The sequence below is a fragment of the Engraulis encrasicolus genome, chromosome 16, assembly GCF_034702125.1.
Source record: "Engraulis encrasicolus isolate BLACKSEA-1 chromosome 16, IST_EnEncr_1.0, whole genome shotgun sequence".
Lineage (NCBI taxonomy): Eukaryota > Metazoa > Chordata > Actinopteri > Clupeiformes > Engraulidae > Engraulis > Engraulis encrasicolus.
The window spans coordinates 24,678,555-24,705,050 of NC_085872.1; the positions used below are offsets into that span (position 1 = coordinate 24,678,555).

The 26,496-nt window shown below is 46.2% G+C and overlaps 1 protein-coding gene across 7 annotated transcripts in view; it reads left to right on the forward strand.

Annotated features, from left to right (window-relative positions):
* Positions 1-938: 938 nt before the first annotated feature.
* Positions 939-26,496, forward strand: part of si:ch211-207d6.2 (sickle tail protein) — a 55,454-nt gene continuing 29,896 nt past the window's right edge. For 5 of the 7 annotated variants that reach the window (XM_063219062.1, XM_063219058.1, XM_063219059.1 and 2 more), the window contains exon 1: positions 15,683-15,884. In XM_063219062.1, the coding sequence (XP_063075132.1) occupies positions 15,765-15,884 (120 nt within the window). In that variant the 5' untranslated portion in view covers positions 15,683-15,764. Of the gene's footprint in view, positions 1,146-15,588; positions 15,885-18,629; positions 18,827-26,496 lie in introns of those variants that run through there. The other 2 variants (XM_063219064.1, XM_063219063.1) reach the window with 2 other exon arrangements.

Consider the following 26,496-nt stretch of genomic DNA (forward strand, 5'->3'; position numbering starts at 1 on the left):
AGAGAGAGAGAGAGAGAGAGAGAGAGAGAGAGAGAGAGAGAGAGAGAGAGAGAGAGAGAGAGGTTGGTTTGTTTTGAAATGTGAGGATGAAGTCACTCATCTGTGCAAGCCCAATCTCCTTTGTCCTGTGTGCGAACCTCAGGAAGAAGAAACCACACCTTTGTATAGGGGGGGGCAAACGGAGGATGTGCCCCCTTCCTACTCTGCCACCATTCCATTCCCCCTTTTTAGACACACGTGTCTTACACACACACACACACACACACACACACACACACACACACACACACACACACACACACACACACACACACACACACACACACACACACACACACACACACACACACACACACACACACACACTCACACAGACTATAAAATGAGGTTAGTTATTCCTACAGGAGAGTGAGGGGTTTTGCAAGCATTGTAACTCTCCCCCTCCCACCCTCTTATTCTTGCAAACTTCTTTTCTCCCCTCTGTCTCTCTCTCTGTCTCTCTCTCTCTGTGTGTCTCTCTCTCTCTCTCTCTCTCTCTCTCTCTCTCTCTCTCTCTCTCTCTCTCTCTCTCTCTCTCTCTCTCTCTCTCTCTCTCTGTCTCTCTCCCTCTCCCTCTTCCTCTCTCTCTCTCTCTCTCTCGCACACCCACCCACACACACACACACACACACACACACACACACACACACACACACACACACACACACACACACACACACACACACACACACACACACACACACACACACACACACACACAGGCACCCTCCCTCAAACATACAAACACCTCCCCCACACACAAACACAGCCTCACACACACAGACACTCACACCCACACCCACACACACACACACTCACAACTTACATAAACATCCCCTCAGCAGTGTGGGGCCAGTGAAAGGCTAGCGGTCTGAACTAGGTTAGCCCAGTAGAGGAAAGGCAGGTCATTGGATCACAGTCCCACACTGCCAAAGACTGGACGGGAAGAGACCGAGACCGGGACCAGCACTGCGGGGAGGGATACACACATACACACACACACTCTCACACTCACACTCACACTCACACACATCCATTCACTCACTACTGTGGCAGGATAACACTCAACGGTTGCGGAACTGGAGACTTTCTCCCCAAGAAGGAGGGTGAGTGCTTGCCAACATTACAAGAGACAACTCAGGCAAAGCTGGGGCACAGCAGTCTTGTTTGTTGAACACAGTTGAAGTCTGTCTTGAGGGCTAATTTATAGGTTGGAACAGGCATAGTGGTATTCTGGCAATGGCAAGTTTGTTGTTTTTGCCTGTCTTGTTCTGGTGTTGCCTTGAGGGTTTTACACAGGAAGTGGGTGACTTTCTTGGTGGTATTAGGAAGGCTTTGCACTGAAGTAGGCTATGTAAATTGAAGTTTAGCTTGATAGCTGTTCGCACTACAAACATGCCCATGACTGTGTTTGCATTTGTTTGTTTGTTTGTGTGTGTGTTTGTGTGTGTGTGTGTGTGTGTGTGTGTGTGTGTGTGTGTGTGTGCGTGCGTGCGTGCGTGCGTGCGTGCGTGCGCGCGTGTGTGTGTGCGTGTACGTGTGTGTTTGTGTGTTTGCGTGCGTGTGTGTGTGTGTGTCTGTTTGCGTGTGTGTGTGTTTGCGTGTGCGTGTGCGTGTTTTAGACAAGATTTAAACGCCTGAAAGTTAATACAAAGCTGCAGCATGCAGCATTGTATTGTATGTCAGATCCCTCACAATATAAATATATTTTCCATGGCTTGTCAAAGTGATGTTAAACCCATTATTCCCTCTACCACAATGCTGATCTGTTAAACATGTACTGTGATGCGCTCAGTGCATGAAAATGTGGGGACTTTCTCCCCTCTCCTCTCTTCTCTCTCCTCTCTCCCACCCATGGTATTGTCATCTGTTGACTCTAGCTGTAGGGTTGCACCACCCTAACGGTAGGGACACATACACGAGAATTTGGCCAAGCGACGCGAACTTTGCCATTCATTCCTATGAGAGAGGCGAAGGCAAGCGAACCGGAGCGAAGCGAAGCGAAATTATTTAAGAAAGTTTAATGTTATACAAATGAGGAGCGAATTCGCCTGCCGCGGCCCAGTCAAATCAACAACATAACTGTTCCATTCCATTTGATTCGCCGCGACGACCTGATGACGGTTGGTTTTCGCCTCTCTTCGCTTCGCTCGCTTCGCCTCCTATGTGTCCCTACCGTAAGTGGACGTCTCCCAGGGTCTCTTGCTTGCGGCACCGAGAGGCTCCCTGCATGTGTGTGAGTGTGAGTGACAGAGTCGTTCGGCGAGCTGTTGAATGGTCGGACCACATAAACACACTGGAGGGACTGAGAGGAAAAGTGAGCTGCTGTATCGATCTCAGGACTTAATTAAATGAAGGTCTTGTCTGGGAGGAAGAGCACAGGCTGGGGGAGGGGAGGGAAGTGAAGGAGGAGAGGCGGAGGGGAGGGGGGGAGGGGGGCAGTGAGGAGTGGCAGTTGGGCTGCTGCATAAACTCACAGGTCTCCCACACACACTTTGGCACTCTGGCTCCTCATCGCTGCTCTCAAATCCTAGTGTGTGTGTGTGTGTGTGTGTGTGTGTGTGTGTGTGTGTGTGCGTGCGTGTGTGTGTGTTTGTGTGTGTGTGTGTGCGTGCTTGCGTGAGTGCACACATGCACACATGTGTGTCTGTGTGTGTGTGAGTGAGTGTGCGTGTGTGTGTGTGTGTGTGTGATTGTGAGTGTGTGTGTGTGTGTGTGTGTGTGTGTGTGTGTGTGTGTGTGTGTGTGTGTGTGTGTGTGTGTGTGTGTGTGTGTGTGTGTGTGTGTGTGTGTGTGTGTGTGCGTGTGTGTGTGTGTGCGTGAGTGTGAGTGTGCGTGTGTATGTGTGTGTGTGTGTGTGCTTCAAGCAGACCAGCTTCAGATGTCTTTGCCTTGGACTGGAAACTGCTCTGTGGCTGTCTGGTGATCTCAGGGTCGTTTTTGTTTAATAGCTCAAATGTCCCATTTTATGGAATAGCGGGAAGACGGTGGCTCCAGGCCCCTAGAACACTTTCATTTATGTAATGGAGCTGCGTCCAGACTTCCTTATTCATCTTGGTGGCAATTTTCACACTGCCCTGTGAACATTAAAGAAAAGTCTCAGTGGAAATTTTGGACACATATTTGCTGTTACAGTGACTGCCTGAACACACCCTCCCCCCCCTAATGCTTTAGTTATAGTACCTGGCAGTGGCAGCTAGTGCTGGATTAGGTTGCATATTTGCACTCTGCATACTTTTCTGTCTGTTTTTTTCTCTCCTGGTTGTTAGTTATTTCTCCCCATCAGGCAGGTATTTGCAACAGCATAACACACACACACACACACACACACACACACGCACACACGCACACACGCGCACACAATGCAGTTTTGCCCATATCTCCTCATTCAGGTATGGCATATACCAGCAAAAAGTTTTTTTTTTCTGGCATGCACTACTGTCTACGCGGCTGAATGAAGCTCGTTATAAAATTGTGCTGGCCGATGAGGCTTAATTGTTTTGGTGAGCTGCTGAACTGCTGATGAGACAACACGTCGCGGCCCAAATCTTTTGATCCCGGGCCGTTTGTGTCCACGGCGGGACGGGACGCGAGTGTGTGTGTGTGTGTGTGCAGTCTGTCCGGATCACATTCCTCCACACTGCTGACCCAGGTTTATATTCAGGCCAGGCTGGGTCGGTGCCAGGCCCAGCGCTGAGCTCCACAGGGTACAGTAAGGGGAGGGTGGAACCGCCCCGCTGGGGTTAGCAGCACAGACAATGGGCAACAGGTGGGATATTCTATTCAGCACAGTGGACTGAGGACCTGCAGTCACACACGGCACGCAACACCCTCACACACGCACACACACACATGCGTGCGGACACACACACATGCGCGCGGACACACAAACACACACACACACATGCACAGACACACACATGCGCGCGCACACATGCGCGCGCACACATGCACACACACACACACACACACACACACACACACACACACACACACACACACACACACACACACACACACACACACACACACACACACACACACACAAATACACAGCCATAGTAGCACACACGTGCATACAACCCAGGAGGGCAGGAGGGGGTGTGATGGGAATTCCACCACGTGTTGACTTGGCCTTTATGTGTGAGTGAGTGTGTGTGTGTGTGTGTGTGTGTGTGTGTGTGTGTGTGTGTGTGTGTGTGTGTGTGCGTGTGTGTGTGTGTGTGTGTGAGTATGCACCTGACAGGAGCCTCAGTTCCAGTATAGGTGTTGCTCAACACATACAAGAAAACAGAGTGAAAGGAGCTATATTTAACTCTAGCCTAGTTCCCTTCTACCACTGTGTGATGCAAGTGTGTACTTGTGTCCACATTTCAGGCTTTGTTTATGGTGGACGTATCAAACTGAGTCTGTTTTGTATATGGCTTAAGATTAAGGCTGCTATGTCTTTGAGTTCATGACTTAGCCTACTTACTTTCTGTGGACCACACATAAAACACTTGGGAGCATTTGCATGTTTGTGATAGCAGGGAGGTGCATATTTGTGCAAGGGAAATTAGCTGCAATGAAATGCTACATAGGCACTCAACACACAGGCATGGTGCCAAGGCAATCCAAGTGCATCATGCAGGATGTAGAATGCGAACTGCATAAATGAACAAGTGACTCGGATCCAGATTAGCAATTTAATCATGATTTTGTTTTTGTTTATGTTCACGTTGATGTTTATGTGATTTTTGGCAACGAATGTCACGGGCACTCATCTACCCGCTGGCACAGCACTGAGTGCGCACATTCCAAACGAGTGCATGACTACCTCGTCAACATTTTCGGGTCTTAATCATCCAGCCGTCCTTGCGCTGACATTTTAAAGTAGAACATCTCCGTCTGAGTCATGGCCGTCAGGAAGTTGGCCTCCGCGCAGGGCCGGTTCTAGTCAATTTGGTGCCCTAGGCAAGCACCCCTTTTCCTTTTTGTGTATAATAAGAAATTGGCATTTGTAAACAGGCAATTGGCATTCAAAAACATGGCATTGTACATCTGATCAAGCACAGCTGATCTAGTGCCTACATACAGTAGATACTCTATATGAGTGTCTATGAATAATACATAAAGTTTAATGTTTTATTTCACTTGACGATCTAATTCTGTGTAAATTTTCTTGCATTTCTGCGGTGCGCCCAAGACATTTGGCGCACCCCAAAACATTTGCCGCCCTTGGCGACTGCCTTGTCCGCCTATGCCATATCGCCGGCCCTACCTCCGCTTCTTTGCCTTACGTTTGGACAAGAGTCTCGAGCTGCGGTCGGACAGGCATCCGAGCCTGATGTCATGTTCTGTTAGTGCAAACACAATAGGCGGGTAATTGATGAGCTTGCAGAAATCTCTGCCTGTCCGCCACGCTGAGTGCCACTGTACTGAACACAATCGCCTTTCCCGTCAAAGGCCATTTTTTAACCCCCATTTATCCCATTTCTCCTAGATGATTGTGTTTCTCTTGAGCTCTGTGATGATTGTGTTTCTCTCGTCAAGCTCTGAGCTTTGCTCCCCCAAACGTCAGGACTGACTGCTTCATCATGATGGCCCCGCTGTAAAACCTGAGAGGGTGTTGCATGACTTTAATCCGATGAATATGGATGGGACAGAGGGAACTGGAGCTGAGTCACCTCGCTCATTCCAGCCTACTTCACTGCTTAACAAAAGCTGCAGGGAGACTGCCGCTGCTGCTGCAACTCTGAGGTTGGCGGTTCGGGCAACTCTTGCAAAGCTTCAAGACTATCACCACTGCATTCCGGGTTAGAGTGGGGGAGTTGGCCTGCCTTATTATTATTGGTAACCACAGTCATTCTGTTGACATTTGTGCATTCAGGGGAGAAAACTCATAAATGTTAGCCACACTGTTACTGAATCACTTGATAATGTTAGTTAGACGCAGCAAAAACACTGAGAAGTAAATCAAAATGTCCGGGGGAGAGAGTAAAGAGTTTCCTCTTCCTTCACCATACGCTGTGCATCCATCTGGGCTACATATGTGAGTGGTAATGCGGTGTCAGTGTTGTGCGTGTGTGCCAAATGGACCAGCCAGCGTGTGTTAGGTCTGGAGGGCATTAGAGCTTGAGAAAATAGTGCCCAGCACACGCACACTGTAAACATTTACCATATACTTCTAGATTGATGTACTGTGCTTCTTACTGGTTGGTTTGTTCTACCTGAGAGTGCATGGTGATTCAGTGTAGACTCCTGATATATTTGAAAGCGGCGTCAAATGATTAGTCTTTGTTTACCTACCACTGCCTATTGCAACTTCACTAAAATAAAGGGACTACCAGACATGTGGATGGAAAAGCTGAATGTTTACTGTACCGGTCGTATACTAGAGTGATGAGATTACAAAGGCAGATTTATAAAGGCAGACTTTTATCACGGTTGTCAGACTTATGAGCCGGTTTTATTTCTTTCTGTTACATTTTCCTATCTGAAAACCTCCCCTATCTGGAGACTGTAGCACCAAGACGAGCTTACCAGATGCTCAGGATGCAGTGTGTGGTGCAATCAGATTGAGGTCCAATGTTAATCTCAGTCTGGACTTCAAAAAGCATAGTTCCTCAACCGCCCCGTGAAACCGTAAACAGGTGGGGAACCTTAGCTGGGTGACCAGGCCGTCCTCGTCAGCAGATAGACGAAAACGAACTCCGCAGAATAACAAACACCTCCACGGTCTTTAGGCGTTAAAAAGCCATGCCTCCGAGGTAGTTACACAAACCACCGTGAAGAACAACATACATATCCAGGCTGCGAAAGTGATGCCAAGGCCGTGCTCGGTGCTTTCATGTTTGTAGTTGTTAACCTGAGTAGAGCTCTGGGTAGATCAGTGTTGAGAGTCGTGGATTTCCTTTGTAAAATATGAGCATTATTTTGGTCACAGAGCAAAAGAACACATGCATGGAAATGTTTCGTTCCACTCGTGAATCTGAGCAGGGATGTATATCCTGTTGGGCACCAGCGACTCTCAGGTTCAAGTGCTCGCTGGTCTGCCAGGTTAACGGAACATTCCTCAGTCTGCAGTCCTAGAATGGCAGGAAGGGATGAAACTGCCAAAAACATAAACAATGGAGTGTGAACCAATCCCTTGGTTGCGTTATGGACACTTTGGAAAGGCTTACGTCTTGTTTATTTAAAAGGATTTTTGTATATGTTTAAAGAGCACATAAAAATATGGGAATGTGCCTTTAATATTTATTATTCGACTACTCTTTCGAAGAGTTTCAGCATGGTAATGCACTGCTATAATACTTCATTGGTTAGTATTATTTTAGGCATGGAAGCAAATATGAAGTGCACGTCGTCATATAAACACTAAGGTTATCATGAGATGTTCTTTTTAGTGCCTGTGGGAGCCCTTTAGGAGGGAGGTACCTCTCTGCTGCAGATCTGTTTATTTTTCCTGTTTATTTATCTACTACATTGGTCAGATGAGGAAAGATTTCAACTCTCATCATCATGAATTAAACATTGCCCTACTGAACATCACACAAAGGTTTCTAAGGGAAATAAGGCTAATGAGGCCAGCTGTACACCCTGGTGTTAAGTCATGGCAAGAATGTCTTCCTCGGAGGAAGTGTGATGTAAGGGTACACATGACATGTGTTCCCAGCCAAAAGCGCCCGTTAGCATCTGACCACACCATCTTTACTGTGTGTTAGATGGAGCTGGTCCAGTTGGAGACACAGTATAGTTCAACAGGGAGGGGTTACTGCATTCCCAACTGCTTACCCAAGATGTCCAGGCTCTCTGTGGGAACACCATAGGACAATGCTGTGAGCGAAGCTTGAGGCCGATTTGGTTAAGTCAAGTTTGAAAATCCTTCTAAGATCTTGTGAAACTTGTCCTGACAAATGGGTTTAATTTAATCCACAACAAACAATGGAGGAAATGGATAAATTCGTTTTATCCTCTCACAGTGTCAAGTGAGATTAAACACGACACACACACACACAAACATTCCTGTGAGTGTGTCAATATTGCAACAGCTTGCTAAACTTTAGACGTAGCACTCTCAGTGGCATCTGCTCTGTCTCGCACATTGTTCACACCGTGAGAGAGAGAGAGAGGGAGAGAGAGAGAGAGAGAGAGAGAGAGAGAGAGAGAGAGAGAGAGAGAGAGAAGTGAAAATGAAATCTAAGTGCACAAGCAAACAAACATGAGGGCCCTGCCTGCACAGATACAACTAATTATTTTCTTATTATACAGTGCGAAGGTGAGTATGCTAAGCTCCTTATCACCGTTGGTACAGGCAGCCATAGTTCATGCAGATTTGCCGAATTTGAATACAGACAATTTAAAATGTCCGGCCCCTTCAAGAGTCAAGTAGGACGGCGTCGAACCTCTAAAGAAAATTGCCAAACTTCCTCCATCGCTGAGAAATTGTAGACATTACTGATAACTGCCAGGCAAATGCTCAAGTATTACTGCTGCAGTGATAATAATAATAAAAAAAAGACATGAATATCCCCCAAGTCCTGACTTCGGATCTGCTCTGATGGCTGGGACTATGTAGGCTATTGTATGTCTTATCCTACCATTTCATTGAATTGGCAACGGTGATTGGTAATATTCAAGAATAATAGTTTTCAATCTTACATGATTTAGTAGTTAATACATTGCATATGATTGTGACGCATAAAGGGTAACAATTGTAACTTTTTGTCTTACACATTTGGTACCATCTAATCAGATTTGTGTATTTCTTAACCACAGATTCATATAAATAGGGAAGCAGGTCAGTGAAAGGGAGTGTTTTCGCTGTACTTCACATTTGCATACAGTAAGGCAGGTAGCTGCAAGCAGCAAAACCATGAAAACTGTTCAGAAACTGTTCTGTAGAGTTGACATAATTGTAGAGGCATGCTCATATCTCCTGTCAGATGTCGGCGCACATGCACGCACAGACACAGACTTTCTTGCACACACATACACAATACACATGCACACTTATGCACACACCCATGCAGACTCAGAGACACACAAGCATTCAGATACACACACACACACACACACACACACACACACACACACACACACACACACACACACACACACGCACACACACACACACACACACACACACACACACACACACACACACACACACACACACACACACACACACACACACACACACACACACAGACACACACAAACACACACAGTCACAAATAAATGCACAGACAGAAACACAAACACAGTCATGCTTTCCTGCCTACTGTAGCCGAGTTTTATTTAAAAGGCTCCTCAGTTTAGCAGTACAGTAGTTTGAGATGAGACAGATGTTTTTTTTAATCATAGGGTTAGAGTCTTGTTGGCAGCTGTCCTAAAACATGGGTATGGCAATTAGAGAATTAAAAGCTGGCAATGATGACAGCGCCTCACTAAAATATGGGCCTCCTTGACAGTGTCTATTAATGCACTGTGTGAAGCTCTCTCTCTCTCTCTCTCTCTCTCTCTCTCTCTCTCTCTCTCTCTCTCTCTCTCTCTCTCTCTCTCTCGTTTCAATTTCTCCACTCCACATTGAAGTTGTTAACGATTCGTGCATTAATAGCTTCTGGTGGTTGTCCGCTGCACCGCTGTCTTTTTCCTCTTGTATTTTTTATTATTATTATTATTTTATTTTCGTGTGGTGAGTTTCCTCCTACACTGCAATTTAGTTTCTGCCTCGTGTTCCTGGAGTTAATCACCTCCACCGCAGGAAAGGGATCGCTTTCTCCCTGGGCTGTGCTGTAGCGGGCGTCGGGAGGGAGGGAGGGAGTCAGGCAGGGCCGGGCATTTCTACTCGCGTGGTTTCCATAGAAAGCCAGCAAGATAATGAGGCTCTTGTCTAGCCCCATCAACAGTGCCCGTCCCATGACAGCTTAATGACAAGCAAGCAAGCAAGCAGTGAGCAGGTAGTAGGCTAATTGTGTGTGTGCGTGTGTGCGTGTGCGTGTGCGTGTGTGTGTGTGTGTGTGTGTGTGTGTGTGTGTGTGTGTGTGTGTGTGTGTGTGTGTGTGTGTGTGTGTGCATGCTCATGCGCGCACGCATGGGTGCCCCTACAATGTGTGTATAATGGGTTTCTGTGAGAGGAGAGCGAGGGAGAGAGAAGAAAGTCGAGAGAGAGAGAGAGAGAGAGAGAGAGAGAGAGAGAGAGAGAGAGAGAGAGAGAGAGAGAGAGAGAGAGAGAGAAAGAGAGGAAGATTAATGCTCTCTACGGTAGTTTGTGGTGAATGGGGGAAAAACATGCACAATCATTCCGAGCCATTTTGCCACTATTTTATTTGTTGGTATCTGGTGTTAAACAGCTTAAAAAGTTTCAATAGAAAATATTAACAGTGAATGTATACACATAGCATATATGCAGAATGACATAATGGATACCTTAGACACAATGAGACTGCAGCTTGAATGATTTAACACAAGTCCTACTGTGTTCTCACATGGATTACAAATACAATGTGTAGCACACACTCATGCATACACACTCCGCTACACACACACACACACACACACGCATGCGCGCGCACACACACACACACGCACGCACGCACGCACACACACACACACACACACACACACACACACACACACACACACACACACACACACACACACACACACACACACACACACACACACACACACACACACACACACACAGTTGAGGAGTGGACAGCCTCAAGTGTCCATCATTTGACCCTCCCCACTCTGACAAAATAGACCCCATGGATGGACAATGCGAATCAAGACTTTTCTGCCCTCCTCGAGCTGTGGGAGGAAAGAGATAGGGATCACCAGTCAGTCGATGGAAGCTGCTGAGGCAAGAGGCGGGGGGGATAGATTTTCCAGGAAAGCTCTCACATACAATTTCTACCTCGTAACACTGGGACAGCTGCTCAAAAGGGAAGTTCTGTCTTTTTCCTCACTGGAAAAGTGGGCGTGTGTCTGTCATTGAGCGAAAAAAAGAAAATGATTGGGCACTAGGAGGACCAGGATGCAGAGAGAAATGACATCAGAGAGGAAGAATACGGCGAATGTTAACGTGAAAATGTCAACACTTCCCAGAAAAAGAAAGAACAAGTAGCAAATTAATTAAGGATTGCTGGCTTGCCGCACTAATAGCATTGTGAATAACTTGTTGTGTCTATTTCAAGAAACACATATGTAAGAAGTAGAGAGTCCTATCTTCTATCTCTGTACTAGGCCTATTACAGGCCAATCATTAAGCCAGAGGTTGAAAATGTCTTTTTTGCTACAGTGATTATAAGCAGGCTATAAAAGTTTCAGAAATAGAGAGTATTACGACTCATTCATTATGCATGTAATAGAATAGGTCGAGTCATTCTACTGTATCGGTCTCTCCTGCTGCCTAAGCGCAGCTCAGACAGAGCAAACTCGCCAGGACTTGGCATTTCACTCATGTGACAGCACAGACTATTTCACATCACTGTGTAGCATTCACATTCTTCTTGGTCCTCATAATGCACTTACTGTAACTGGATTATATGTATGTAGAGTACAGCCTATTATGAAAATGGCTGGACACAATACCACTAATGCACTCTTGACAGTAATGTTACTGCCGGTCCTTATGCCTTGCCAAACACCCAGTTTTAGATAAGGGAGGTGACGAATAAATTCCAGTCCTCCTTAACATATGCTTATGGTGCAAACATGAAAGAAAGCAACACTTTGTTTTTCTAAATCAATTACACGGGATATTGTTTATTCAGCCGTCCTGCATTGCTTCACTGCACTTCATTCAAGGTTATTTAAGGTCATTTAGCAACTTCAGTAGCACAGAGTGCAATACAATTCCCATTTGCTCTTATATGGAGTAGACAGTGTACAGTATAATCTATGTCCCCTTCTCTCAGGTGAGAGACTCTCGCTGTTGTCCCAGTAGCACAATAAATGTCTCGTTGCTGCTGAACGCAAGCAGATTACAAGTCATGAAATATTAGACTGAAGGTTAAGGAGAAGAAGCTTTAGAGCCAGCTCCCACCAGGGTGATTTCAGGCAAGATGACAAGCACAGCGGAGAGCACTGGGAACACATGATCCACTCTGCTAGGACCTCTTCCGCATCCTTCCCTCTTTTGCTTGACAAATCAGGCGAGAATGGAATCCTCTACATCAGGGGTTCCCAACCTTTTCCAACTTGGGGCCCACTCGCAATTGTCGCAAATGTTCGGGGCCCACCTCTGACCCGATTACGAATAAAACTCGCATAAATCAGCAGCAACACACACCAAAACGTGATTATAATTTTTAGAATACTATTTCAAGGCCCACTTGGTATACCTTCAGGGGCCACCAGTGGGCCCGGCCCATAGGTTGAAAATCGCTGCTCTACATAAAATGGATTCACTATAAGCTGCGTGGGAATTCAAATGGCAACTGTGTGGACATTGCAGGCACCGTGTTGCAATGCATACACAGCAAATATGTACAAAAGCAGGGCATTGGTTGCCGATACTGTCATTTGATGTACAAAATGTAGCAGGTTTGAACGCGATGATGGAATGTGTGATTGCAGAAAACTCATTTATCTCAGTAATTTACATGCCGCCCATCCCTCCCCACTCAACCCAGCCCTGCAGAACACACACACATAAAAATGTTGTTTTTTTCCACATTCTGAAGGACATTCCATAGATTCGTGCAGAGATGACACCTTTTTGCTCAACCAACCATCTTTTTAGACTCTCTGTCTCCTTCACCACATCATCTCTGAGAGATAATGAATAAAGAGGATTACGGCTGCTCTCTCATTAGAGCCGTGCTGCTTTGAAGTCAGGAGCTATCAGTGGTCGGAGAGCTATGCATGGTAATGCCACTCAGGCAGCTAGCACGGCGGTTTAGGGGCAGACATGAACCTGCACACTACTGAGAGACACACGTGGGGTTGGATTGGCATTTTTGGGTTTGGGGAGAGGTCTATTTTATTATTACAGTATTTCTCAATTGGTTTTGTACATTTCTGGAATCTCTCTCGCAATTTGCAAAACATAATATTCATTCTCAAAACAGCTTTAACAAATGGCAAAACACGGTGGATAACCTGCAAAACCGAGTCTCTTGCTCAAAACCCTTATTTGTCTTTCAAAAACCAAGTTTTTGTGTCAATGAACGTATCAGTGCCAGCAGAATGGTTAGTCATTATGTCATAGTGTATGGACAAGCTAGTCAAATCAATTTCTCATGTTGTCAATTGAATAGTACACTCTTGAGGATCTTTTCTGAAGCGAAATGTTGTTTAGATTGGATGGGAAATGTTGTAAATTCAGTTTTATATTACATTGATCAGATAAGATTGAGATAGTTTCATGCATTCAGTGACAAAGCTTTTTGAGTGATATGACAAAAGCAATTGATAATGTACGAAATCACTGAGAATTGTACACAGCCATGGCATGGTGGACGAGAGCATTTTCTATATGCCGAAAACAATGAGAAACTGATTTGACCATGTGCACAGGTAACACCAGGAAGTCACAATTGAACAAAGACTTTTGAGAATCATTATTCTGTTGTGAGAAATGTACAAAACCAATTGAGAAAAACTGTAAGCCGTGTGTGTATTTCTTTTTTTTCCCTTTTTTGTGAAGATTTTTCCGGGGGCTTTTGTGCTTTATTTATGATAGGACAGTGACAGAGGAACAGGAAACGAGTGGGGAGAGAGAGAGAGACGGGGAAGGACTGGCAAATGACCCAAGCCGGAATTGAACCTGGGTTGCTGGCGTAGTAAACTAGTGTTCTACCGTTAGGCCATGGTATGGCCCCGTGTGTGTATTTCTTGACTCGATGGCGAATGTAGTGGTCTAGATTTAGCATGTACAACATTTTTTATGAATGATATGTTTATTCAATGTTAGATGCCAAGTTTATTTAAAACGGATGCCAAAACAAACCAAAGTGCATTCAGGCATTTGGTTTGCCCTTTTTAAAGTAGTGACTCAAACGTGTGTTTATAGTACAACTTCCACATGAAAACAATTTTTCATCATGTAAATCATTACTTGATCCCACCAGCCCATTACACACAGTAGCTTATTTCAAAACACAGGGGGAGAGAGAGAGAGAGAGAGAGAGAGAGACAGACAGACAGACAGACAGACAGACAGACAGACAGACAGACAGACAGACAGACAGAGATAGAGAGAGAGAGCGACAAAGACACACAAAAACAAATTGAAACGGAAACAAATAAAATCCAGATACAATATCCAACACACCAATAAATCTGTACAGAGGCAAACAATATCCTCACTTTTTATGACACTGGTTTGCTTGCTTGCTGTCAGTATTTTTTAGTTATCACCGGCCAGTGGCGTTGACCTCTGCTGCTGCTGCCATCACCGCATGACAGGAGCCCCGGCCTCTTAAAGGTCCCCAAGTAGCCTCAGCCTCAGCCTCAGCCTCCCCCAAGCAAGTAATGAGCCATCTCGCAGGCCAGCCAGCCAGCTCCTGTCCAGGACGGATCGGACGGACCAAGGGCTGTTTATGGGGGTGACAAATGCCTTGTTTGTTGCTGCCCGGCTACAAAACATCACCGTAATTGCCCTTGCTTGGCTAATGCCACTCTAGCCCCCTTTGGTAGTCGTTCCTGCTCCTGGATTAACTGCCTGCCATGCTAATTAGGCGTAGCCATTGGACCGTATGCAGCACGACACACCTCCAGCGGCTTTGTTTTTGGTGTTTGTTGTGCTGTTCATCGCTGCATAAGGACCCATTATTGTTTTAGGAGGGCTAGGGAAAATAAAATATATGGACAGATTTTTTTTTTTGCTGGCCGTACCGTGGCTCTAACGGTAACGCACTTGTCTGCTATGCGGCTGACCCTGGTTCGATTCTGGCCTGCGTCTTTTGCCAACCCTTCCCCGTCTCTCTCTCCATTTGCTTCCTGTCATTGTCTTCCCTGTCCTGTCATAATAAAGGCAAAAAAGCCCCAACAAATATAACGACAAAAGAAACGATTTTAATGACACATTAAGGACCACTCACCACACCTGAACTGTGGAACGAGACTGCCCCCCAGCCTCAAATAAAGTCAGTAAATCAAACACAAGCAGATAATTGGAGTGCTTCTGGGTCTTCACCTTTTTCCTTGGTGCTCATCAGTGTAGGGGCTCACAAGTTTAGTCCAAGAAGAGAAGTTCTGAGGCACTCAAGGTTGCAGTTTTTTGTACTTTTTATTTGGCTACAATGGCCTACTCGCTTCAGCCGTAGCCCCTTAATGCACGCCGTACCTCCTGTGGCATGCTGTAATAGACATTGAAAGTTAACTACTATAGACCTACACTACTATGACAGTGCACGGGGCCTTTAGTAATACATTACGACTTGGTAATTGCCATTCTGGTAACAGCTAATTTATAATGCCGTGTCTTAAGGGGTTAAAGGCCTTCTTCAGCTCGTATCTTCCATATCGTCAGGGTGCAAAAGTGAGTAAATAATTTTAACCCTATTTTGTCTACCCTCCCTCTCCCTCTCTCTTCCTTTCGTCTCCCCTGCACAGAGGTTGTCCACCACGGCAGCATCCAGAAGCTGGCCTCGGCGGCGGAGAATGAGGCCCTCAGCCAGCAGCTCCACAGCAGCAGCGCAGAAGACAGCGACCCCTCGGACCCCTGGTCCCCACGCACACTCCCCAGACGCTACACCGTAGGGGGACCCCGCACCCTCGGGGACGTGCTCATGAGCATGCAGCCGCACAACATGGACCGCAAGCGAGAGGCTTTCCTGGAGCACCTGAAGCTCAAGTACCCGCACCACGCCGCCACCATCATGGGCCACCAGGAGAGGCTCCGCGACCAGGTGAGTGCAGCCCAGCAGCTGGGAGAAGCATACAGTACCTGTGTTCTAGGGAGAGGGGGCCGCTGCAGTGTCCAAGTCAGTGCAGCTGAGCCAGGGCTGTCATAGATTAGATTTGGATTAGGGTTGCCAACTCTCTGTGGAAAAGTATGGCACACCTCTAACCCCCCCCCTCGAAAATTCTGTATTTCTTAGATGCAATTTCCTGCATTTTAACCAAATCCTGTCCTGTTTCAGCTCAATACGGAACCTTACTTTTGATTCTAAATACGGGACGATTTTGATCCTGTGCCTTAAGCCTGGTTTAGACTCGTCCTTCAGTTGGAGGACACACACTGTCAACGGGGGTAGCGGCAGATCAAGTACCCAAACAGCCACCACGCCTCCTCTTTTAACGCTGACAAGACCCCTTGCCGCCATCAACGTATATTTCTCCCAGGCTGAATTGTCCGTGATCTGCCACTGCCTCTCCACTGACAGTATGTGTCCCCCAACTGAAGGAGTCTAAACAGACCTTTAGGGAGAGTGGGCCGCTGCAGTTTCCAGGTCAGTGCAGCTGAGCCAGGGCTGTCATAGATTAGATTTGGATTAGGGTTGGCGACTCTCTTTGGAAAAAATACGGCACACCTCATTCTCGCGGGGGGTGTGGGGCCCTCCCCCAGAAAATGCTGTATTTCTTAGATCCAATGGTGTTTTCTTAACCAAATTGTGTCCTGTTTCAGCTCAATACGGAACCTTACTTTTGATTCTAAATACGGGACGATTCTGATTTTCAAGGGACAATTGGCAATCCTATCATAGAGGGTGGGGAAGGGGACCAAGTCACCAGGTCCTCTTAGTTTAAAGCAGGGCCCATGAGGAGGGTTTTTAATTCAGTCAGTAAAATCAGTCATGGGTGAGCGGTTAGGGCGTCAGACTTGCATCCCAGAGGTTGCCGGTTCGACTCCCGACCCGCCAGGTTGGTGGGGGGAGTAATCAACCAGTGCTCTCCCCCATCCTCCTCCATGACTGAGGTACCCTGAGCATGGTACCGTCCCACCGCACTGCTCCCCATGGGGCGCCACTGAGGGCTGCCTCCTTGCACGGGTGAGGCATAAATGCAATTTCGTTGTGTGCAGTGTGCAGTGTTCACTTGTGTGCTGTGGAGTGCTGTGTCACAATGACAATGGGAGTTGGAGTTTCCCAATGGGCTTTCACTTTTCACTAATTGAGGGGTCAGCCCATGTGATCTGTTTAGACTAGAGCATAGGGCCCAGGATCGGGATGTCCCTGAGGAAAGCTGGGAGACGTACCTGTGCTTAAGAGACAGTAGGCAGGCCAACGCAGTGTCACAGTCTGTACTGCGCTCTGTCATCATGGATCATGGGCCAGAAATGGGTTTGCGTGCTGTGTTGCAAATGTTCCATCTTGCCTGTCTGCACACAGAGAGAGAGGTTACTGCCTGGAAAGGCCTTTGAGCTTGTAAAATGCCAGGTCTGCTGAGTATTACCCGAGGGCAGTGTGCTTTTTCCACCTGTAAATTCAAGTCAGAGACAATCATTTCCCTTTCACTACACTTTGGGGTCATTTTAGTCGCTGGGGTACTGTACCATTGTCAGATTGTGCATCTAAGTCAAAGCCTCTAACTACGCTTCCACTTCAAATCTTCATTTTCTGGTACTCGCTGTGTAAAGTGCAGGCTAGTGGCAGAGGTTGTGAATATTTCCACTGGAAACCTTTTGTAAGTTGGTTGGCACACAGTTTATTTCCATTTAACTGTGTGCCACACAATTTCATTTTCTCAAACTGAGCCTACATCTATTTAGGTAAAGAAAATCACTGACTGTTGAGTCAAAGGTCAAAGGCAACTTTTCTATTTGGTGGTGGTGGTGGTGTGTGTGTGTGTGTGTGTGGCGGGGAGGGGGGGGTGTACTGTAACATAAATCCTCCACACTTTTTTTTAAGACCAATCAACATTACCAAATGTTATAACAAATGCATTGTCTGTGTTGGCTGTACATTTACTTCATTATACTGAAAAGTTTGTCAATCATTCATTTTCTGTCTTTTACATAGTAATCAATCCATTCGAACTTCACATTCTGTGCATCCTCTGATAGAAAACTGCACAAGGCATGGAGTCTACACCACATTTCTGCTTCTAACAGCTGGCAAATAAGAATAGGTGATACCTACACGAAATGTGTTTTTTGTCTACAACGGCATAATTACAGTTTAATAACAGCTCATTAATAATTAATGTCGCCTAATCACAGCACAGACTAGAATCACCACTAGATGGTATCAATGGTATACATAAAGAAGAATAAAGGGACCCTGTTCAGTTCAGTAATAGTCTACACCGCGTTATGGGGATTTAAAATCACAAGTAACAAGTATGTAAACGACTTGAACTGAATTACGGTGGAGGTTTTACTGGTAGCTCAATATTTTGGTCATGGGAATGTGTATAAATGTAAAATACATTCATTTTATTTAATTTAGGAAAGTGTTAAGGCCTATGCCGGCATGCGTCATGGCGTCTGGGTCTACATGTTGTTTCCACTAGGCCTATAGATTAATGGCGATACCTGTGATCCAGGTTGCACCGACCATTATGGGTTGATAAGAGTTGTTGCTGCTGTTACAAAAAAACTACAGTGAAAAGACTCAGGTAACACCGCATGTGTGGGTGTGGTTAGTTACCATGGAGGGGAGTGGTGCCGTTGGTGAGACAGCTCAGTTTACAGTCAAAAACCCACCCACTATCACTTCGGAACCAAGAGCTGTCCGTTTTTTTAACCAACGTGTGTGCTTACCACGTCTCGTCTCTGGACAGGAAAAAATAGATACCTTTCACGGTCGGGACCGAGTTGGATGTGTGATCCATTTTTTTTGGGAAAGCAATCAGGAAAACGTGGAAGTTTCTTTCGGATATCCCCAGGACATGATTGCTGCGCCGCTGGGTTAGTGTGATCATGTGCTTTTCAAGTTGTGACAAGTTTGCCTTTGTCGGTAGATTATTGTTATTTTTATCTTGTATTGTCACCTCTGGGTTATCTTCGTTGTTTGTGCATGCTCCGTTTTCCACCATTTCAAATTGCCGAGATAGGCTACGTCTTTTGTACAGTGGTTCACTGCAAAAAAAGTTCATATGATTCAAATGGACAGTCGCCGACTGAGATGGCGTATGGATTGTTCATTTTTCGCCAGATGAATTTCATTCAGTTTTGCCAAGTTGGCTAAACTGTGCGTCTGTCTCGTGTCTGTTTTGTACTGGGTGAGAATAGGACCTTGCGCATACAGTTTCTCTGCGCTTTTGTTGCGTGTTGTGGTAGGCTGCTTTTGATAAAAGTTTGAACTGATTATGGCCGCGCAATTATTTCGTTAACGGTTTCCAGAGTGATTGCTGTTAGCTTTAAACTACCGCTCGTATGATTATCGTCTTCACAAAGGCTTGTGTACCAAACTGTACAGAATAGCCTTGATTCTGGAATGTAGATGATACTGTATCGAATTTCGCCGAATCGCAACAGTTGTTACTGTTACTTTTGAATGACTTAGTTGCTGTATTAGCTTCAGTCTGCTCGGACACTGTTCATTCCCAAGGTTGCCCACAGACTGCAGCCCCCTCAAATATGTCATTCCCCCCCTTGCACATTGCAATACTAGGAGCCCACACATCCCGTGGGAGTTCAGTCGCATACTCGCTCCTTTTTGGCCTAATAGTCTGCCAGTGGACGTGCACCTAGATGGATGGAGGGTCAGAAGTTTGGAGACATGATTTATTTTCTCATGCCAAGCTTTTCAAAGAGTTGGCATGTGACCAACAGCAAAGACGAGGCCAGGGCCTTTGCTTCTTCATGTGCCCGTGATTAAAGGAGAAGGCAGTGAAATGATAGCAGAGGAGGTGCTCGGATGCCTTCCTTCCTTCCTTATTATCACCTCTCTCTCTCTCTCTCTCTCTCTCTCTCTCTCTCTCTCTCTCTCTCTCTCTCTCTCTCTCTCTCTCTCTCTCTCTCTCTCTCTTTCACCTCCCTCTCTGTGTGTTTATTCATATATTATATCTTGTGTCTTTATCATTTGTCAGCCTATGTCTGTATTTGTCATCCCAGGACTGTTGAAAAGTTGCATTGTGATATTGTTATGGCATGTGGGTGCTAGCAAATGGTCCTCCAGCTCTCTTTTATGGTTCCACAGCTCTCTCCATAACAATTCGTATAGTGCTTCACAGAAGGCACAGCTGATAGTAGGCCTATATCTATGGAAGTGTTAGCATAGGTAGGATGGATGTGTTAGGTGTGAAGCACAAGTTTTGATTTTTTGGATATTGTAGCCCCTTAATGCATGCTGTACCTCCAGAGGCACACTGTAATAGTCATTGAAAAAGTTAACTACCACAGTACTACACTATAGCAGTGCACAGGGCCTTTAGTAATGACTTGGTCATTGCCATTCTAGTAACAGCTAATTTATAACGCTGTGTCTTCATGGGTTAAACAACAATGTCCACAATAATGAAGTTGTCCACTCCTGCCACAAAGGTTAGCTATTTTTCTATAGTTCGGCAAACTGTCAGCACAACACACTAGACGGGAGGCCTTGATATCAGTCCGGTATACTTGTACACATGTGCACAGGTCACATTACCAATGGAGAACACTCCACATAAGCTATTCTCATGGGTGAGATTTGTGAAAGTGGGTTTGACTTGTTGCCAGGGGGAGTATAGTGTGTCAGTGTACATGCATAAAGATAACAGCACCTGCAGTCATCATCGCCCCCAGGTCCCATCCTGCAGCTCTTGGCTCATTGTGGGTTTCGGGGGACTGTCTCATCTGTGTGGCGGCGGGAGGGACGTGCACACGCACACGCACACACACACACACACACACACACACACACACACACACACACACACACACACACACACACATACACACACACACACTTCTGTGTGCTGTGCAGTGAAATTACCAGTGAGCACTGCAGCACGGCTGAGTCTGACTCATGGCCCTAGCATGCAGAGGCCAGGAAAGATTTTTCACAGAGACAGAGAGAGAGAGAGAGAGAGAGAGAGAGAGAGAGAGAGAGCGAGAGCGAGAGCGTGACTTGAGACAGGTGGCACAGACAGGCAGCAGTGAAGCAATCGTCACAATACTCCCGAGGTGACGTGAGTGACTCGAAATGAACCGCACACAATAAAACAGCAGATATCAATCGTCAGTGGTTAATGCATATGCAATGGCTGTGTCACTGTGACTAGTAGAGAGATACAGTGACCAGCAGCCAAAAAAGCTGTCCAGGTATTTGCAGCTGGTCTGGGGTGAGTTTCTCAAAAGAGAAGTTGTTAGCCTGTTAGCAACTTCGGTAGGTGCCAATGGGAAAATGCATTGAAAACAACAAAGTAGCTAATGTAGTAAGCAACTTTGGTTTTGAGAAATTCACCCCTGGCCTGCTGGTTCATGTGGTCTGTGGCAAGTCTCAGTCAGGCTGGGGCTCAGTAATGCAGTGGTTAATGCATATGCAATGGCTGTGTAACTGTGACTAGTAGAGACAGCGACCAGCAGCCAAATAAGCTGTCCAGGTGTTTGCAGCTGGTCTGGCCTGCTGTAACCGGTGGGCTGGTTCGTGTGGTCTGTGGCAAGTCTCAGACTGGGGCTCAGCAATGCCCCTGAGGCATTGATCTGTTGTCAGACAAGCCTTGTGTGGCCTGGACAACCCCCGACCCAAAACACTGACATTCCTGCCCAGCCAAGTAGCCCCCTTGGTCTGCTAGCACTGCAACGCACACACATGCGTACGCACGCACACGCACACACGCTATCTCTCTCTCTCTCTCTCTCTCTCTCTCTCTCTCTCTCTCTCTCTCTCTCTCTCTCTCTCTCTCACACACACACACACATGCATGCACAAATCACGCTGAAATAGCCGATGTCCCAGATCAGGATGTCATACCTCTGTAGTATACTGTAGGTGGAGCGAGCGAAGTGTTTAAATCACAGGATGCCTTTGGCTTGTGTCAGTCAAAATGCTGCATATGTGAGACATTCACCTTTGCAATGTACCCTCCCACAAATTCCCAGGAAAATGATGCTCATTGCAGGCGGTGACCCAGTTACTTAGGTCATGGTATAGCCTGCCCAAGTATCGACGTAGAACGATGACAGAAACGCGCCAATAATCTCAGTTCCGATCTTCGAGCTTTGAAGGCCCTCCATTCATGTTTATTATCTGGATGGAATTTACCTTGTGTCACAGGAATCCGTCCCAGTGCTTAGTTTCACACATGGGACATGGCTCACGAAGGCTACTTAGCAAGAAGGGGACTAGCTTTACCTGTTTGGTCACACATCAGAGGTTTGCTAAAGAAATGTTTGTTGACAGATGGGGGCCCAAATCTGTGTTACGTGACACTTTCCTGATGCCTGATTCATTGGGACTGCGGTGATCAGCGGCACCTCACAGATCTCTCTGTAAGTCTGCTAACAGTGTTGCCAGATGTGTCTGATCAAATCCCGCCCAAAAGGTTATCAAAAACCACCAAAATGCTCTAAATTCCGCCCAATTTCAACTATTGCATTGATTTCTTTGGTCCCAAAACTGCAGAAAAAAACACCAAATGGCCAATTTTCCCCATTTTTACCCGCACACGGCCATCCCAAGTAGCCCAATTGGGCGGGTAACCGCCCAATCTGGCTACACTGTCTGCTCCATCCACGCCCCTGTTTGGCCGAAATACCTGGAGTGGGGTCAAGCGGATGAGCGCTTCTCTCTCTCTCTGTCTCTGTCTCTGTCTCTATCTCTTCCCCCTCCCTCCCACTCCCTCTCTCTCTCGTCCTATCTTTACTCCCCCTCTGTCTCTCTCTGTCTCTTCTCTTTCTGCATAGGGTAGGATGGGACTGGCGAGTTTAGCACCATCGAAGTGCAAACATTCAGAAAGAGGACAGGTTGTGGTATGGTGCGAGAGTGGGGCTGAGGAGACGGTGGATAAGTGTGACCTGCTCTTCAACCCACCTCTCTTTACCCCATCCCCTCCAGTTTTGCTCACTGTTTGCAAAGTATCTCAGTAGGGGTGGGCGATATGACGATATTAAATCGTGAACTCGAGTATCAGGAGTGATGACTACTTACTTATTGGTGTTGTCTTCACTTTTATTCTTTAAATTATTGTATTACAATTGTGTACTACAATGGGAGTGTCATCAGTGTGTTTACATATTATTAATTGTTAATTACAAATCGCAAGTATATAAAATGTATAAAATAACATGTTTTTTGTTGTTTTAATTTTTCGACGGAAGATCGTGATAAAAAAAATCGAAATCTAGATTTATGTTAAAAATCGTGATTCAACATTTTTGCCATATCGCTCACCCCTAAATCTCAGTGATCCTCAACTGAATCCAACCTCTTCCTCCTCATCCCTTCTTCACGGTTGTGTAAGACCAGGCCCAGGGCAACACGCTGTCATGGCGACTGCATGTAAACACTAGTCCACCGACTGAACATAATCGGGCTCATGGCTGGAAATAGCTGGAATTAAAGTTGTGTAAAAAAAATGGGGCCAGCTTGGACAGATCTGAACTTGACCCAGAATTGCACAATATGGATAGTTAGTGATCGTTATTTATCCGAAAACAGACAAATGATGCTCACTCACTCGTGCAGGCATGCTCTTTACTGATGTTGGGGTTTTCGCCAATGAGAGGGATATTCTGCAATTTACTTGGCTGAGCTGTTGGCAGACAATTTAATCCTCAAGGGCTTGATTTCTAATTGTTAGAGAAAACTCAGTGATTCCCCTGTTTTTTTTTTTTTTTGTCAAGACCAGACAGCGAGACAGATTACATCTGTTTTACTCACTTCCCTTTATAAATCAATACATTATGTTGAAATATAAGCCTATATGCTCAGTTTAAAAATATGCCTATGTACTAAAGGTTCTATCTCCTCTGAACCAAATGGCTGTGTCTCTCTTTAGTGTCCACAAAGCTTCTGACAGTGTAGGCGGGATGGGCGATCCCCAGGTGGTTTTGTTTACATATAGCAGTGCTCAGGCATGTGTGCCTTTCCTGTGCCAATTAACAGTGTAGCAGAGGGCAGTGGGACGACCCCCGTCCAAACACAGAGTGTGTGTGTGTGTGTGTGTGTGTCGGCTGGTTCGGAGTGTCAAGTCTAACCACGGGTGCATATCAGGTTGCGCTGTGTGTGTGTGTGTGTGTGTGTGTGTGTGTGTGTGTGTGTGTGTGTGTGTGTGTGTGTGTGTGTGTGTGTGTGTGTGTGTGTGTGTGTGTGTACCTGTTTGTGTGTGTGTGCCTGTTTGTGCATGCCTGTTTGTGCATGCCTGTTTCTGTTTTTGTGTGTGTGTGTGTGTGTGTGTGTGTGTGCATGTGCCTGTTTCTGAGTGTATGGATGTGTGTGTGTGTGTGTGTGTGTGTGTGCCTGTTTGTGTACATGTGTGTGTCTGAGTGAGTGTATGTCTTGCTTGTGTGTGTGTGTGTGTGTGCATGTCGTGCGTGTATGTGCATGTGTGTGTGTGTGTGTGTGTGTGTTTGTGTGTGTGTGTGTGTGTGTGCATGTCGTGCGTGTATGTGCATGTGTGTGTGTGTGTGTTTGTGTCAGAGCAGGTCAGGACTGCTCACGGTGCCCGCCCTGATGGGACCGGCTGACTCATGCGTGGGGGGGCTTGGAGATGTCACTTCCTCCCAGCTCCACGCGGTGCAGGGCTGGGCGGGCGCCTCAGGGGAGCGGCGGCCAGCCCATCTGCATCCTCTCTTGGGGTTTGTCCTCATGTTTGTGCCGCGGCGCGCTCTGCTCCACGCTCTCAGTCTGCTCCACACTCGGCTCGGCTCGGCTCGCCGGACAAACACTGTCAACAGTAGGAAAGACAAACAGACAAGCATGCCACATTCCAGGTTATCAGCAGAGATTCATCTTAATGGAAATGCTTATTTGATGGGAACAGCTTTGGTTTACAACTTGCAGCACAATAGTTTGTCATGTGTCTGACAGTTAGCATTATCAGCTTTTAAAAAACAAACACATTTGTGGTATTCTGTGTGATATGCTTTATGTTAGTGATGTTTTGGGGTGGCAGGTGACAGGGTTAAACCAGAGATTCTTTAACTACAGAGATAAGCCAACATAATAGGTTTCTATGGCCCTAACGTGACCAGGTTCCGGTCTGCCTAAAGGGGCGGGTCATAATGCTCGTAGAATGAATAGAACAGTCCTTAGGTCTGCCTAAAGGGGGATCCCCCCCCCCCCCTTGCAATTATAGAACCCGGAAACAATGGCCCAACGGAACTCTCTCTCTACTCTCTCTGGTTAAACCGTGTTTGACTGAAAGAGGTGCTGACAGATTGTTGTTCTTCATCACTCCTGCCCCACATCATATCTTTTGAACACTGCCCCTCTTTCTGACAGACATCATCACAGGCATAACACATGATGTCCCAGAGCTGTGGCCTGCTGTTTTATTTTGATCACTATGAACCACCCTGAAGTGCACAACATTTGAAAAATCATAACGACAGCGGTGCTGAGGAACTCATCATTTGCATGGCAGCTTGCGTATTTCACCGCAGCCGTGTATACGGTTGTCGCCAATTTGTCTGCGTGCCACTACAAATCATACTCTTGAGGTTGCTCTGCCAACGCGGATTGCTTAAGAGCTATTTGTATTGATGGTGCATAAGACTGCTCTGGTTTGCATGGGGGTGAGAGACCGCACGATTTCATTCATTCGTTCATTCACACTTCGGCCCTTTCAAATGCCACAGAGTGCCACGATGCCTATAACCTAGTGTTTCTCAACGGGGGCGCTACAGCCCCCCAGGGGGCGTCAGGGAGCCCTAGGAGGAGATGAAAAGGATACATCTGAAAGGGGGCGGTGCTTAGTTGCCATTGGGGTGCATTAGTCTATATTACCGTTTATGACTAAGGGGGCATTGTCAGGCTTATGGTGAGGTCAAGAGGGGCGTTGGGAGGCTTATGATGAGGTCATGTTTGTTCAAAAAAGGTTGAGAACCACTGCTATAACCAGCAGTAATCATCAGCTCCCAATGTGGCATTTGAGATCATAAAAATGTGTGTGTGGATTACTTCAAGATGAAGCTAATGACCTGCCATCTCAGTTTGACCTTTTACTTTTTATGCTGGTGTAATTGGGTGTTATTCTTTATGATGGGATCACGGTTTCTAATTTGACATTCAAGTAAAAAAAATTACTTCCTCACGGTCGACGAACAATCTTTTCGTAATGTGTAACCTGTGTTGACTTTACCAATAGGTCTTTATATTGTGTTCAGGGCCAGGTTGGTTTGCTGGCCTTAAGCATATTACTGTCCTGGCAGGTTTCAGGGTTTTGCACGGCTTGCATTTTATGTTGATTGTGGATATTTTGGTTTTAACGGGTGCCTTTGTTGTGTCCAATTGTGGTAAACACACGGAATGCTTCTGGAATGTCTGAAAAAGAAAAGATACAATCTGTTTTGTGGCATACGACCAAATGGTTTTAATAATGCCCTTGAAAAATATCCACCATATTTATTTAGCCACTAACTCAGTCCGCAGAATGATTTAGATTGTCAGTTCCTTCCTTCTGAGTTGCGTAGGTGTCTGTGTGTGTGTG